Source organism: Pan troglodytes, chromosome 21 (assembly GCF_028858775.2).
Source record: "Pan troglodytes isolate AG18354 chromosome 21, NHGRI_mPanTro3-v2.0_pri, whole genome shotgun sequence".
NCBI lineage: Eukaryota > Metazoa > Chordata > Mammalia > Primates > Hominidae > Pan > Pan troglodytes.
This window is the reverse complement of record NC_072419.2, coordinates 36,498,237-36,515,429: the sequence shown is the minus strand read 5'-3', so window position 1 is coordinate 36,515,429 and position 17,193 is coordinate 36,498,237. Positions and strand designations below refer to the sequence as shown.

General features: G+C 40.1%; 1 protein-coding gene across 6 annotated transcripts in view; it reads left to right on the top strand.

Annotated features, from left to right (window-relative positions):
* LOC134809208 (protein FRG1B-like) overlaps window positions 1-15,404 on the top strand; it is a 46,740-nt gene extending 31,336 nt beyond the window's left edge. For 2 of the 6 annotated variants that reach the window (XR_010154363.1, XM_063803286.1), the window contains 3 exons: window positions 12,729-13,014; window positions 13,131-13,252; window positions 13,915-15,138. Coding sequence is in view for 4 of the 6 variants with exons in the window: in XM_063803286.1 (XP_063659356.1) it covers window positions 12,729-12,759 (31 nt within the window). In the remaining 2 variants the exon portion in view is untranslated. Of the gene's footprint in view, window positions 1-12,728; window positions 13,015-13,130 lie in introns of all 6 variants that reach the window. The other 4 variants (XR_010154364.1, XM_063803284.1, XM_063803283.1 and 1 more) reach the window with 3 other exon arrangements.
* Window positions 15,405-17,193: the final 1,789 nt, after the last annotated feature.

Sequence of the window (17,193 nt, the reverse complement as noted above, 5' to 3'; positions counted from 1 at the left end):
TCAAGCCCAGGAGTTGGAAACCAGCCTAGACAACAGGGCAAGACCCTGTCTCCACAAAAAATTATTAGGGCGGTGCAAAAAGTAATTATGGGTTTTGCCATTACTTTCAATAGCAAAACCCACAATTACTCTTGCACCAAACTGATAAAAAAAAAATAAGCTGGGTATGGTGGTGGCTTGTGCCTGTGGTCTCAGCTATTTGGGAAGTGAAGGCAGAGGTGGGAGGATTGCTTGAGCCCAGGATTTCCAGACCAGCCTGAGACCCTGTCTCTAAGAGAAAAAAAAAAAAATTAGCTGGGCCCACGTACCTGTGGTACTAGATACTTGGGAGGCAAAGGCAGAGGTGCCAGAATCACTTCAGCCCAGAAGCTCAAGGCTGCAGAGCACTGTGATTGTGCCACTGCACTCCAGCCTGAGTGATGGAGCATGACCCTGACTCCAAATAATAATAATAATTACAAAAAGGAAAGACCTGGAACACCAGGTTAGGGTTAAGTATTCTAAAATTCAGCTGACTTACTCTGTTCACTATAAAGCAGATTGCCACAGAAAATATAGCATGCCCAGTTAATTTGAAATTTCAGATAAACAAATACTTTTTTCAGTGTAAGTATATCCCATGCAATATTTGGGACATGCGTATACTAAAATATTATTCCTTGTTTATCTGAAATTGAAATTTAACTGGGTATTACATAATTATAGCAGCCTGACCATAAAAGATATGAGCTGAGCAAAATTCTATTTTAAACTTCAAGCTTTATAATAAATGCATTATTAATCAAGAATTATTATTTACTGAGACCTGTGTAGATCCCCGTATTTATCTTTTTAAATGTGGAAATAGGAAAGCTACATAAAGAACATTTATAGAAATAAATGACTGTTCTGTAGCTGAAAGGAAAACTCTAGCTTTTATTTTTCTCCCCGAACTTAAGGTTTATTCTACATTTGTATAAACAGTAAAATTACAGCTCAACTTTGGAAGCACAGATCATAATATAAAAATAAAGCAAAGATCCCAGAAACATTTAACAGGCAACAAATCTTTCACATCATCTGACTATACCAACTAAACATATAATAACTTAGAATGATCCATTAATTATAAGTAAAGAATAAATTCTTTTACAAAGCATAACTATTAATATTATTGACCATCATAGGAGCAAATATTTTAAGTAAAACACCATGAATACTTTACAGAAAGGAGTGAGTTGCAGACACAGTCATTCTTGGATTTCTTTCAACACCAGGCTTTCTTCCCTTTTGACCTGAACTGGGAGTTGAATATTTCCTCTCTTTGCCCTCTGACCCTCTAGTCTCTGAAGCATCTTTTGTACTAGAGGTATGTGCAGAGACTTCCTGGAAATTTGGATTTGTAAATTGTGCTGTTGTATCTTCTAGGCACTGCAGTGATCCAGATATGGTGCTGTTGCTCTTGCTTGTATAAGTGTAATATTTTGATTCAAAAAAGGAAGTAAAAGGAAGAGAGTTGATTACATTTGCCTACTGACATTAATAATAATAAACAATAATTGTACTTGTAATATAAACATCTGAAAGTTTTAGTCCTAAGAATGGGTGTCCACATAAGAAAATTATGTAAAAATAATTAATGTCTATTATAATTACTTTTCTTTAACCAAAGAAAAAGTATAATTTAAAGATGGCTGTTTAAGGATCAAATTGCAGCAATTGGTAGAAGTAGATATTGGTCATATTTATTAAGTGACACACAGTGATACTGAAGGCACTTATTTCTCAAGAAACATCATTTTTTCCAAACAAGAACATACTACGTCCTAGACATGAAATGAAAATAAGCTTTAATTTTCACCACAGGAGGGCGACAATCAGAGAGCTGAGGTGGTACCGATCCATTAGAGGACCATATCCATGAGTCTATCGGTTTCTACTGTAGGACAGAGCAAGAATTTTTAAAGAATCTCGGTGAAGGCTCCTTTTCAAAAAAAATACAAAGATTAAAGCCTTTGAAACGTAAATTATTTTTTCCAGTTATTACATTGAGGACAAAGTTATAGTTGCAAAGTTAAGATTTTTATAACTATCCCTAAAATTGACTCTCAGTGACTCCCTTGATCTACATATGTTAAGGAAAAAGGCAAGATGAAGATGTGTTAAATATTTTCCAGTTTTTAATAATCAGCTTTAATATAAGGTATACCCAAATAATGGTTAATTAAATGACAATGAAAGTATGTTATAGCAGATGCTCACTTATCAACATGCCTTGCAATTAAAGGTTTATAAGGTGCATAAGGGCAAAGTTTTTGATGTTGCCATTACATTCACAAAAGTATCTGAGGCATGTACAGCATGAAGTTCACTAAGTGCTTGCAACATAACCAGCACTAAATTTTGTTGAATAAATAAATGAATACTTTTGTATAGCATCTGTTCAAAATCTCTGATGTAAAAATGAAAATAATCTGAAAATATGCAAAACTGAAATTTCCCACATACGGCTGCCAATTCGTACAAACAATAAGATGAATTTCAAAATGAGAACATGACAATAAAATCAAGTTTCAAAATGGCTGGCCTTTTTTAGCATTACCCATGTTCAAAAAAAGGAAAAAGACATCAAATGTTTTGAGAACCAAAATTTCACTGCTGCTTTTCTCACACCTTGTTGTTAACGTAAGCCCCCATGCTCTTACTGTCAATAACAGATTTTCATCATCAAATACAAGAAAGAGGCCGGGCACGGTGGCTCACACCTGTAATCCCAGCACTTTGGGATGCTGAGGCGGGTGGATCACTTGAGGTCAGGAGTATGAGACAAGCCTGGCCAACATGGTGAAACCTCATCTCTACTAAAAATACAAAAATTAGCTGGGTGTGGTGGCAGGCGCCTGTAATCCCAGCCAATCAGGAGGCTGAGGCAGGAGAATCGCTTGAACCTGGGAAGTGGAGGTTGCAGTGAACTGAGATCGATCCACTGTACTCCAGCCTGAGCGACAGAGCAAGACTCCGCCTTAAACAAATAAATACACAACATAACAGAATCTCTGGGACACATTCAAAGCAGTGTGTAGAGGGAAACTTATAGCACTGAAGGCCCACAAGAGAAAGCAAGAAAGATCCAAAACTGACACCCTAACATCACAATTAGAAGAACTAGAAAAGCAAGAGCAAACACATTCAAAAGCTAGCAGAAGGCAAGAAATAACGAAAATCAGGGAAGAACTGAAGGAAATACAGACATAAAAAACCCTTCAAAAAATTAAGGAATCCAGGAGCTGGTTTTTTGGAAAGATCAACAAAATCGATAGACCACTGGCAAGACTAATAAAGAAGAAAAGAGAAAAGAATCAAATAGGCGCAATAAAAAATGATAAAGGGGATATCATCACCGATCCCACAGAAATACAAGCTACCGTCAGGGAATACTACAAACACCTCTATGCAAATAAACTAGAAAATCTAGAAGAAACGGATAAATTCCTTGACACATACATCCTCCCAAGACTAAACCAGAAAGAAGTTGAATCTCTGAATAGACCAGTAACCGGCTCTGAAATTGTGGCAGTAATCAATAGCTTACCATCCAAAAAAAGTTCAAGATCAGATGGATTCACAGCCGAATTCTACCACAGGTACAAGGAGGAGATGGTACCATTTCTTCTGAAACTATTCCAATCAATAGAAAAAGAGAGAATCCTCCCTAACTCATTTTATGAGGCCAGCATCATCCTGATTCCAAAGCCTGGCAGAGACACAACCAAAAAAGACAATTTTAGACCAATATCCTTGATGAACATTGATGCAAAAATCCTCAATAAAATACTGGCAAACCGAATCCAGCAGGACATCAAAAAGCTTATCCACCATGATCAAGTGGGCTTCATCCCTGAGATGCAAGGCTGGTTCAACATATGCAAATCAATAAATGTAATCCAGCATATAAACAGAACCAAAGACAAAAACCACATGATTATCTCAATAGATGCAGAAAAGGCCTTTGGCAAAATTCAACAAAACTTCATGCTAAAAACTCTCAATAAGGTATTGATGGGACACGCCTCATAATAATAAGAGCTATCTATGACAAACCCACAGCCAATATCATGCTGAATGGACTAAAACTGGAAGCATTCCCTTTGAAAACTGGCACAAGACAGGGATGCCCTCTCTCACAACTCCTATTCAACATAGTGTTGGAATTTCTGGCCAGGGCAATCAGGCAGGAGAAGGAAATAAAGGGTATTCAATTAGGAAAAAGAGGAAGTCAAATTGTCCCTGTTTGCAGACGACATGATTGTTTATCTAGAAAACCCCATCGTCTCAGCCCAAAATCTCCTTAAGCTGATAAGCAACTTCAGCAAAGTCTCAGGATACAAAATCAATGTACAAAAATCACAAGCATTCCTATACACCAACAACAGACAAACAGAGAGCCAAATCATGAGGGAACTCCCATTCACAATTGCTTCCAAGAGAATAAAATACCTAGGAATCCAACTTACAAGGGATGTGAAGGACCTCTTCAAGGAGAACTACAAACCACTGCTCAAGGAAATAAAAGAGGATACAAACAAATGGAAGAGCATTCCATGCTCATGGGTAAGAAGAATCAATATCGTGAAAATGGCCATACTGCCCAAGGTAATTTACAGATTCAATGCCATCCCCATCAAGCTACCAATGACTTTCTTCACAGAATTGGAAAAAACTACTTTAAAGTTCATATGGAACCAAAAAAGAGCCCGCATCGCCAAGTCAATCCTAAGCCAAAAGAACAAAGCTGGAGGCATCACACTACCTGACTTCAAACTATACTACAAGGCTACAGTAACCAAAACAGCATGGTACTGGTACCAAAACAGAGATATAGATCAATGGAACAGAGCAGAGCCCTCAGAAATAACGCCACTTACCTACAACTATCTGATCTTTGACAAACCTGAGAAAAACAAGCAATGGGGAAAGGATTCCCTATTTAATAAATGGTGCTGGGAAAACTGGCTAGCCATATGTAGAAAGCTGAAACTGGATCCCTTCCTTACACCTTATACAAAAATTAATTCAAGATGGATTAAAAACTTACATGTTAGACCTAAAACCATAAAAACCCTAGAAGAAAACCTAGGCAATACCATTCAGGACATAGGCATGGGCAAGGACTTCATGTCGAAAACACCAAAAGCAATGGCAACAAAAGCCAAAATTGACAAATGGGATCTAATTAAACTAAAGAGCTTCTGCACAGCAAAAGAAACTACCATGAGAGTGAACAGGCAACCTGCAGAATGGGATAGAATTTTCTCAACCTACTCATCTGACAAAGGGCTAATATCCAGAATCTACAATGAACTCAAACAAATTGACAAAAAAAAAAAAGATAAACAACCCCATCAAAAAGTAGGCAAAGGATATGAACAGACACTTCTCAAAAGAAGACATTTATGCAGCCAAAAAACACATGAAAAAATGCTCACCATCACTGGCCATCAGAGAAATGCAAATCAAAACCACAATGAGATATCATCTCACATCGTTTAAAATGGCGATCATTAAAAAGTCAGGAAACAACAGGTGCTGGAGAGGATGTGGAGAAATAGAATTTTTACACTATTGGTGGGACTGTAAACTAGTTCAACCATTGTGGAAATCAGTGTGGCGATTCGTCAGGGATTTAGAACTAGAAATACCATTTGACGCAGCCATCCCATTACTGGGTATATACCCAAAGGACTATAAATCATGCTGCTATAAAGACACATGCACACGTATGTTTATTGCAGCACTATTCACAATAGCAAAGACTTGGAACCAACCCAAATGTCCAACAATGATAGACTGGATTAAGAAAATGTGGCACATATACACCATGGAATACTATGCAGGAGAAAAAAATGAAGAGTTCATGTCCTTTGTAGGGACATGGATGAAACTGGAAACCATCATTCTCAGCAAACAATCGCAAGGACAAAAAACCAAACACCGCATGTTCTCACTCAGAGGTGGGAATTGAACAATGAGAACACATGGACACAGGAAGGGGAACATCACACACTGGGGACTGTTGTAGGGTGGGGTGAGTGGGGAGGGATTGCATTAGGTGATATACCTAATGCTAAATGACGAGTTAATGGGTGCAGGACACCAGCATGGCACATGTATACATATGTAACAAACCTGCACATTGTGCACATGTACCCTAAAACTTAAAGTGTAATAAAAAAAAAAAAGTCAAGAAACAACAGATGCTGGCAAGGCTGTGGAGAAATAAACACTTTCGCACTGTTGGTAGGAATGTTAATTTCTTCAATCATTGTGGAAGACAGTTTGGCAATTCTGCAAAGATCTAGAACCAGAAATACCATTTGACCCAGAAATCCCATTACTGGGTATATATCCAAAGGACTATAAATCATTTTATTATAAAGATGCATGCACGCATATGTTTATAACAGCACTATTCCCATTAGCAAAAACAAGGAATCAATCCAAATGCCCATCAGTGATAGACTGGATAAAGAAAATGTGGTACATACACACCATAGAGTACTATGCAGCCATAAAAAGGAATGAGATCATGTCTTTTGCAGGGACATGAATGAATCTGGAAACCATCATCTTCAGCAAACTAATACAGGAACAGAAGACCAAACACCACATGTTCTCACTCATAAGTGGGAGCTGAATAATGAGAACACCTGGACACAGGGAGGGGAACAACACACACTGGGGCCTGTCATTGGGGATGGGGAAGAAGAGCATCAGGATAAATAGCTAACGCATGTGGGGCTTAATACCTAGGCACCTAGGCTGTGGGTTGATAGGTACAGCAAATCATCATAGTGCCCGTTTACCTACGTAACAAACCTGCATGTCCTGCACATGTATCCTGGAACTTAAAATAAAATTTTAAAAAATAAAAAGAAAACAAGAGTACTGAAAATTGGCTCACAGTTCCACAGCCTGTACAGCAAGCATGATGCTGACATCTGCTCAGCTTCTGCGGAGGCCTCAGGAGACTTCATAATCATGGTGGAAGGGAAAGCAAGAGCAGGAGGAAGAGAGAGAGGGGGAAGGTCCTACACACTTTGAACAACAAGATCTCATGAGAACTCTATCACAAGAGCAGCGCTAGGGGAATTATGCTTATCCATTAGAAACTGCTCCCATGGACCAGCCACTTAGCAGCAGGCCCCATCTCCGAAAGTGGGAACCACTGGAGGCTGCTCCCGTGGACCAGCCACCTTCCAGCAGGCCCTGTCTCCAACACTGGGAACCACTGGAAACTGCTCCCATGGACCAGCCACCTCCCAGCAGGCCCCATCTCCGACACTGGAGATTACATTTCTATAGAAGTTTCCAATAATTTTGGAACACATATTAATAACATTTATAAAAATACAGTCCAAAGTAGCCCAAACATCATTCACTCTTCTATTTGAAAGTTTTCCCTCTATTCTAATGTCACAATCTCCAGGGTTATTAATCAGAATCCTGCATTTAAGGGCGTCTGTTAAATTTTATAGCTGATTATAAAACCATTATTTAAAGAGGACCAAAACGAGACAATTGTCTGTGGATGACAAAAACATTAAGGGCAGCCACAGTTAAAGACGTGAACAACAGCCTTTAAAATAGAATTTGCTGTAAAGCCTATTATGTGGGAGATATTTCTAGTTATTACCTCTTTTATTCTAAACCATGGAAAAATTACCTATCAAATAAAGTCCTTCTAGAAGAGTGAAGGGCTCCTGGCAATGTTCTCTTTAATCCATGATGTGGGATAAGGGGAGTTTTTACTAATTATGAGGCAATGTATATACCACTAAAGTTTCAACACCCCAAAAGGAAAAAAAAAAGTGGGGAGGGAAGTCCTGGAAGAACCAGATGGAGCCGTAGCAGAAGGTGATTTCAATCCACTGACCCCTGAATTGTGGGCTGCTTGTGCTGCATCGCTCTGTGACTTATGATTCTGCCACAACAAAGATCTGATTCCCAGGGTTATAGGAAAAGACACCTGTGGTACCCCTGAGGCAGAGAGAAGGGAGAAATCCAAACCTGACTTAAGTCTAGGGTTCTTAAGCCACACAATCTGCTCACAAGGAGGACCTTAACTCTGAAGATACTGATTTGGGGCTGCTTCAAAGAAAGAAATTATAAATATGAGTGGGAAAGAGAACAACCTTCCCCATATCCAGTGGCAAAAAAATGAGAGAGAGGGAAGGAAGGAAGGAGGGAAGGAAGGAGAGAGGGAAGAAAGGAGGGAAGGAAGGAGAGAGGGAAGGAAGGAAGGGAAGGAGGGAGGTAGGGATGGAAGGAAGGAAGGAAGGAGAGGGAAGGAAGGAATGAAGGAAGGAGGGCAGGAAGGAAGGAAGGAAAGAAGGAAGGAGAGAGGAAAGGAAGAAGGGAGGGAGGGAGGGAAGGGAGGAAGGAGAGAGGGAAGAAAGGAGGGAAGGAAGAAAAGGAAGGAAAGAGGGAAGGAATGAAGGAAGGAAAGAGGGAAGGAAGGAAGAAAAGAGGGTAGGAATGAAGGAAGGAAAGAGGGAAGGAAGGAAGAAAAGATGGAAGGAAGGAAGGAGGGAAGGAAGGAAGGAAGGGAAGGAACTTGGATATGCAGAAAAACAAAATTTAAATTAAAACGGAAGTCTATCATCTGACCTAATTGGAAATGTACTATTTTCTAAAATAACTTATACAGTCCAAAGGTAAAAGGGTGCTGATTGGTATTTGTAACTCTCCAGCATATATTCGAATCAATTTTAACATCTGCTGAAATCTACCAATAGGCATACCTTCACAAACTTAATCAATACCGGAGCTCAAACTTTGTTATACCTGAGATTTCACTAAATTTAAACATTGCATCCCCTAATCCTAGCAGAGTAACTGCATCTAGAATAGAGGACACATAGTTATGCCTCACATTTGTTACCTTGACTAAATTTCCCGTAGTCATAGAAGCCTTTGTCCATAGGGGACCTGGATGCTCTGACCTAATGAGTAACAAATTGATATTAAATCATTTGAGCTTACACATTGACTTCACCAAATGTAACCTTACAGAACTCCCTCTCCTGTTTTTTTTTATTTGATTTATTTTTAATTTTTCATTTTTTTTAGAGATTGGGTCTTGCTCCATTACCCAGGCTGAATGAAGTGTGGTGGCACAATCATAGCTCACTGCTGCCTTGAACTCCTGGGCTCAAGCAATCCTCCCATTTTAGCCTTCCAAGTAGCTGGGATTACAGGCATGCACCAGCACAGCCAGTTAAAAAAAATTATAGAAGTGGAGTCTTGCTATGTTGCCTAGGCTGGTCTCTAACTTCTGGCCTCAAGCAATCCTCCTGCCTCGGCCTCCCAAAGTTCTGGGATTACAGGTGTGAGCCATCGTGCCTAGCCTCCCCATCTTGATAAATTATCAAATATGATCCAACATAAATTACAACATGACTTCAAATAAATAAAACTTATTATATAATACCTAAGTAATTAGTGAAGGGGTGATAATCCTCATTGCTTCAACGTTTAGCAGTAGAATTTGGCCTGTTCTTAAACCTGCAAATAATAAATAGTGTTTCACAGTGGATTACTGTAATGTGACTGCAGTGCTCCCATCCATTCAGGCCCTCATACCCAATGCCTAATATTATGGTTAATTTTTTTTTATTTCAATAGGTTTTTGGGGAATATGTTGGTTTTCTTTTTATTTCAATAGGTTTTTGGGAAACAGGTGGTTTTTGGTTACAGGAATAAGTTGTTAGTGGCGATTTCTGAGATTTGTGGTGCACGCATCACCCAAGCAGTGTACACTGTACCCATTGTGTAGTGTTTTATCCCTCACCGCACCCACCCCACCACTCCCAGCCTTTCCCTGAGTCCCCGAAGACCATTGTATCATTCTTATGCCTTTGCATCCTCATAGCTTAGCTCTCACTTATGAATGAGAACATACAATGTTTGGTTTTGCATTCCTAAGTTGCTTCACTTAGAATAATGATGTCCAGTTTCATCCAGGTTTCAGTGAATGCATTATTTCATTCCATCTTATGGCTGAGTAGTATTTCATGTGGTAAATATTTATACCACATTTTCTTTATCCACTTACTGATTGATGGGCATTTAGGCTGGTTTCAAATTCTTCTAATTGCATATTGTGCTGCTATAAACATGTGTGTGCAAGTATCTTTTTCATATAATGACTTATTTTCCTCTGAGTAGATACCCAGGAGTGGAATTACTGGATCAAATGATAGATCTGCTTTTACTTCTTTGGAAATCTCCTCACTGTTTTCCATAGCTGTTGTACTAGTTTACATTCCCAACAAAAAGTGTAAAAGTGTTCCCTTTTTACCACATCCATGTCAACATCTATTAGTTTTTGATTTTTTGATTATGACCATTCTTGCAGGAGTGAAGGGATGTCATATTGTATTGTGGTTTTGATTTGCATTTCCCTGATAATTAGTTATGCTGAGCATTTTTTCATGTGTTTGTTGGTCAGTTGCTTATCTTCTTTTGAGAATTGTCTGTTCATGTCCATAGCCCACTTTTTGATGGGATGTTTTTCTTGCTGGTTTGTTTCAGTTCCTGCAGATTCTGGGTATTAGTCCTTTAATCAGAAGTACAGATTGCCAAGATTTTCTCCCACTCTGTAGGTTATCTGTTTACTCTGCTGATTATTTCTCTTACTGAGCAGAAGCCTTTTAGTTTAATTAAGTCTCATCTATTTATCTTTGTTTTAGTTGCATTTGCTTTTTGGATTATTGGTCATGAAGTCTTTCCCTAAGCCAATGTCTAGAAGGTTTTTTCCAATGTCGTCTTCTAGAATTTTTATGGTTTCAGGTATTAGATTTAAGTCCTTGATCCATCTTGAGTTGATTTTCGAATAGGGTGAGAAATGAGCATCCACTTTCACTCTTCTATGTGTGGCTTGCCATTTATCTCAGCACCATTTGTTGAATAGGGTGTTCTTTCTCTGCTTTATGTTTTTGTTTGTTTTGTTGAAGATTAGATGACTGTAAGTATTTGGCTTTATTTCTGTGTTCTCTATTATGTTCCATTGATCTTTATGGCTATTTTTATACCAGTACCATGCTGTTTTGGTGACTATGGCCTTCTAGTGTAGTTTGAAGTCGGCTTCTAGATTTGTTATTTTTGCTTAGTCTTGCTTTGGCTATACAGACTCTTTATTGGTTCTAGGCTTTTACTACCTTAAGGTATGTCCCTTCTATGTCTTTTTTAGTTCTGTGTGAATTTTTGTAGTTCTGTGAAGACTGATGTTGGTACTTTAATGGGGATTGCATTGAGTTTGTAGATTGCTTTTGGCAGTATGGTATTTTCACAATATTGATGTTACCCATCCGTGAGCATGGGATTTGTTTCCATTTGTTTGTATCTATGTTTTTTATCAGCAGTGTTTTGTAGTTTTCCTTGTAGAGGTCTTTTGTCTCTTTGGTTAAGTATTCTGGATATAATTAAGATTTTGTCTGCAAAGATTGCCTGCAATTGACAATTATAGGAATATACTATTATAATTATAGGAATTATAATATTCCTAAGGGTTTTATTGCAGCTATTATAAAAGGGGGTGAGTTTTTTAATTCTCAGCTTGTTCACTATTACTGTATAGCAGAGCCACTGACTTGTGTACATTAATTTTTTATCCTGAAACTTTGCTGAAATCATTTACCAGTTCTAGTAGCTTTTGGGATGAGTCTTTAGGGTTTTCTAGGTATACGATCATGTCATCAGCAAAGAGTGACAGTTCGACTTCCTCTTTACCTATTTGGATGCCCTTTATTTCTCTTATCTGATTGCTCTGGCGAGGACTTCTAGTACTATGTTGAATAGAAGTGGTGAAAGTTGGCATCATTGTCTTGTTGCAGTTCTCAGGGGGAATGCTTTCAACCTTTCCCCATTCCACATAATGTTGGCTGTGTGTTTGTCATATATGGCTTTTATTACCTTAAGGTATGTCCCTTCGATGTTGATTTTGCTGAGGGTTTTAATCATAAAGGGATTCTGGATTTTGTCAAATGTTTTTTCTACGTCAATTTTGCTGAGGGTTTTAGGCATAAAGGGGTGATGGATTTTGTCAAATCCTTTTTCTGCATGTATTGAGAGGATCATGTGATTTTTGTTTTTAATTCTGCTTATACGGTGTATCACATTTATTGACTTGCAGATATTTAACCATCCTGCATCCCTGGTTTCTCTTCAGATCGTGTACCTCTTTCACCTTATGATGGTTAATTTTATTTGCCAAGTTGGGTTGCCTAGATATTTGGTTAAACACTCTGGATGTGTCTGTGAGGGTGTTCCTTGATGAGACGAACATTTGAATATGTAGACTTAGTAAAGTAGTTACCCTCCCCAGTGTGAGTGGGCCTCATCCAATCCATTAAATCCCAAATAAAACACAAGGGTGGAGGAAGAGAGAATTCACTCTCTTTGATGATTTCAGAGCTGAGATGTAGATCTTCTCTCGCCTTTGAAGTCAGACGTGGACTGTAACTTATGCCATCAGCTTTCCTGATTCTCGGACGTTAGGCTTGTACTGGAACTCCAACATTGGCAGTCCTGGTTCTCCAGCTTGCTGACTGCAGGTCCTGGGACTTCTTAGCCTCCATAACCACATGAGCCAATTCCTTACAATAAACCTATATATATTCATGCAACTGATAAAACATTTTGTTGTTACAGATTTGGCTACCATGTTATTTTTGTGCCTATTTTAACAGAGTCTCAGTCATAGCCTGCCTTCATCTCTGAAGGGACCAGGCGACCCACGGAGTGCCTTGGCAGCCTTGTCATTGCATGCAATCTTCACAGACAAGATCTCACTGCAACCACCTTTCTACAGGAGCACAGGTGTGACATTATACTGATGACATCATTCTCAGAGAAAATTCATTTTACAAACTAAGGACACACAGATACAAGGAGGCTTACACAAAGGGAATGGACCTTTCCCAACACAATAGTGCAAGGCCCTGCCACTTTGCTTCAATTCCTGAAAATTCCTTGGTAAATATGGGGCTGCCCTATTCCTGAGACTTTCAAAAAATAGTTATTCATCCTCTCAGCGTCCAAAATGTTAATACAAGCCTAATATTCTTTAATTTGTGTTTTGTTTTTTGGAGGCACAGTCTTGCTCTGTCACCCAGGCTGGTATGAAGTGGTACGGTTTCAGCTCACTGCAGCCTCGACCTCCTGAGATCAAGCAATTCTCCCATCTCAGCCTTCCAAGTAGCTAGGACTTCAGGTGTGTGCCATGACACTCAGCTAATTTTGTTTATATTTTTGTAGAGAAAAGGTCTCACTATGTTACCCAGGCTGGTCTCAAACTCCTGTGGTGAAGCGATCCTCTTGCCTCAGCCTCCCAAAGTTCTGGGATCACAGGTGTGAGCCACTGTGCCCAGCCCTTTAATTCTTTACTTGGGGTTCAGGTGACAATATATTTCTTATTTACAAATCTTACTTAATCTCACTGATGCTGTCATTGGCAAACTGACCCACCTTGAATGAAGCCTCCTCCAACAAGTCTGGAATCTCTCCGAATTTAAATTAACAGGTGCTCCTATGAATTCCCTCAGAGAACACACTGTGGATGCTTTAGCAACCTCTTCCTATGCCTCCTGAAGTATCTGGGTTGCATATGGTGGCCATAAGTAGTCCATGGGCTTCTGATGTAAAAAACAAACCTGCCCCTTTTGACCCTGTTCTGTACAGCATCAGGGCAGTGATTGCCGACCACATGCTGGACCCTCTGGAAACAGAGGGCTCTGCATCCATGTCCACGAGCCTTCATGCCCATCTGGCCATCAGGCCTTGGGAAGCAGCACCCCACAGCCTTGGCACAGCTGCAGAGACCTCCTTGCGTCAGGATGGAGTCAAACCTGGACCCCCTGCCATTCTCATCTGCAGGAAACACTGGCCTCCTTCATCCTCAGTCTGTGTTGCTGGAAGTCAGACGTCTCCGAGGCCCCTTGGGATCGACTGAGTGACCAGCAGTGAAGTTCATCCACCTTCTGAATGGATGCCATCATCTGACGTGATGGAGCTCAGTGGGATGCTGCTGCCTTCCCTCGCTTAGCTAGGATGTCCCTGATAAAGGATGACACCAAAGCGTCAGCACAACTGGCCAAACTTGAGGTGGTCATCTCAGCACTGATGCTGGGCCAACAATTAGCCCCATTTGTACATTTTTACAAATTTTTGGCAATTGCCAAGAATTCTCCACCTTCCCTCCCCATTGAATTAAAGAAACTTCTTGCCTCATGGATACTCAGAATACAGTCAAGGTAACAGATGCCTTTTTTTTAACCAAGGACACAGTACGGATCTCACAGGGACACTCCTTATCCCCTGCAGAGAGTTCCAGACACTACTGATGGTGACCAAGGCAACATTTCATCAGAAAACACAGTGCTAGGCTTGTGAAAGTGTCCAGTAGGGCTTCTACTGTCCCTATAGCCTGCAGGCAGCTGCTTTAGTTGAGAGATAGACTGAGCTCCTCAAAGAATTCCTATTTAAGTTACAAAGCAGCGAGTGGATGCCCTGCTGGGTTCCACTGTTGCCACAGGCTTTGATTACTCTTAAGATCATGCTTCTTAGGAAAGTGCACTTTTTACACCAGTGCTACACAGTTCCCTCAGTTGCCTTTACTGGACATCAAGGAGTTCACATTTTTGACAACCATTCAGTCCTGGACTGTCCAAGGGGTGGAGGTAGCTCCGTATAGGAAGCTGCCTGCTGCGTGTGGATCAGTAATATCAGACTTGCCCAACAACTCACTGGAGACATGAAAACCAATGCATGGGGGATGCATGACATCACCCAAATATTTATGAACACGCTTGTGCTGCCAGAGAGCCCAGATCTCTAAACCAATGCATGGGGAATGCATGACGTCACCCAAATATTTACGAACAGGCTTGTGCTGCCAGAGACCCCAGATCACTTTTCCTGCCTCCTGCTAAATAAATGGGGGCAGTAGATTTGCATCGGTTTCCACATTACATTACTAATAACTGTGGCCTTCCTAATTTCTCATGTCCCTAAGCACTTATTACAATGTCTCAGCAGCTTTCTCTCAGCCTATCAAAATATTAGTCATCATGAAAATAAATGTCTGATATTAAAGCATCAGGGGTCAATTGTATTGTGACACCTAAAATTTCATGCAGCACCCCACCATGTTCTCAGCCTAATGGCTTTCATGCCCCAACCAGACTGCAAAACTCTGAATTAGTCAAGCACATCCCTGAAGGGACCAGGGGTTACCCCACCCTCTGATTTCTACCAAGCCTGCCTCCCACACCCTCTGTTCCAGAGTGCAAGCCTGGGTAGACCTGCATAAATGCAGTGCCGTCCCCCTGGCTGAGTATGTGTGACGAGTAAATTACTGGGAATTTCGTCTGCTCAGTGTTTGTTTTGTCTGCAGCCATTCCTAGAATTCTAGGACAAGACTAGCTTCTTCGCCAATGGGGTGAACAGGAAGGAACCCAAGTAGGAATTGCCTTTTTAAAAAGATCCCTTCCCACCCTCTTAATTATGTAATGCATGCATTTTTATAGCTTTTTTGCTCATTCCATTACCTGAGGTCAGCCACTGATATTTAACCCATCCTTAGCCTCGGAGGAGGGCAGAGGAGCACTGGTCATATTGATTTCGCTAGCGGTGACATGATTTCCTCTTGTGCCACTCAAATTCTCTCCTTCTTTAACTTGATGCTCAGTAGGTTGTGTTTCTCTCATCTTTGCAGATTGTTAGGAAGATGAGAATCAGCTTTCATTTTTGATGTTGCCATAGAGAAGACTCCATGGTAATGTTTATTTACACAATCAACTTTTTCTTTTCCCCCAGAAATTGCAAATTCTTATGTGAGAGACAGCTTTCTGGAGTCTGCAAACATAGATTATCGTCTCTTTTTTGATGGTAAATTTATTATATCCCCACCATCAATAAAATACTTACATATAATTTTGGCATGTCATATTGATTGCCAACTACACGTAAGAACATTCCTTGATTTTAAATCTAGACTAATTATGAAAATTTGGGTAGTCACAAAAAATTATTGTGCACAAATTTATAGACCTTAGGATTAAATGAGTTACTATTAACTACTATTTATTGTGCAGTCAGTGTATGGCAGAAGTTTACTATGTACTATTTCATTTTTAACTTAAAACAATATTCTATGCAAAATGCTATAATTTCACCATGGCTCCAATTTGGACATGATAAAACTGGGTCTCGTAAAGTTTTCACCCCAGAGTTCTCTGCTTAGTAAGAAGTAGAAGTAAGTCTAAACCTAAGTCATCTGATTTCAGAGCCCATATAGTTAAATGCTCTAAATGCAGCTTCCCCTGGTGATGGTGACTATGAGAGCCTGTCACATGATGTGGGACAGTGCTTCCCTGTAATGTGTGCAAGATTCCCGTGATGATGGTGACTATGAGACCCTGTCAGATACTATGTAGAACAGTGCTTCCCTGTAACATGCACAAGATTCCCGTGATGATGGTGACTATGACAGCCTGTCACATACGATGTAGGACAGTGCTTCCCTTTAATATGCACAAGATTCCCGTGATGATGGTGACTATTTGAGCCTGTCACATATGATGTAGGACAGTGTTTCCCTGTAACATGCACAAGATTCCCGTGATGATGGTGACTATTTGAGCCTGTCACATATGATGTACGACAGTGCTTCCCTGTAACGTGTGCAAGATTCCCGTGATGTTGGTGACTATGACAGCCTGTCACTTATGATGTAGGACAGTGCTTCCCTGTAACGTGTGCAAGATTCCCGTGATGATGGTGACTATGAGAGCCTGTCACATATGATGTAGGACAGTGCTTCCCTGTAACATGCCCAAGATTCCCGTGATGATGTTGACTATGAGAGTCTGTCAGATACTATGTAGAACAGTGCTTCCCTGTAACATGCACAAGATTCCCGTGATGATGGTGACTATGAGAGCCTGTCAGATACTATGTAGGACAGTGCTTCCCTGTAACGTGTGCAAGATTCTCGTGATGATGGTGACTATGAGAGCCTGTCAGATACTATGTAGGACAGTGCTTCCCTGTAACGTGTGCAAGATTCCCGTGATGATGGTGACTATGACAGCCTGTCACATATGATGTGGGACAGTGCTTTCCTGTAACATGTACAAGATTCCCGTGATGATG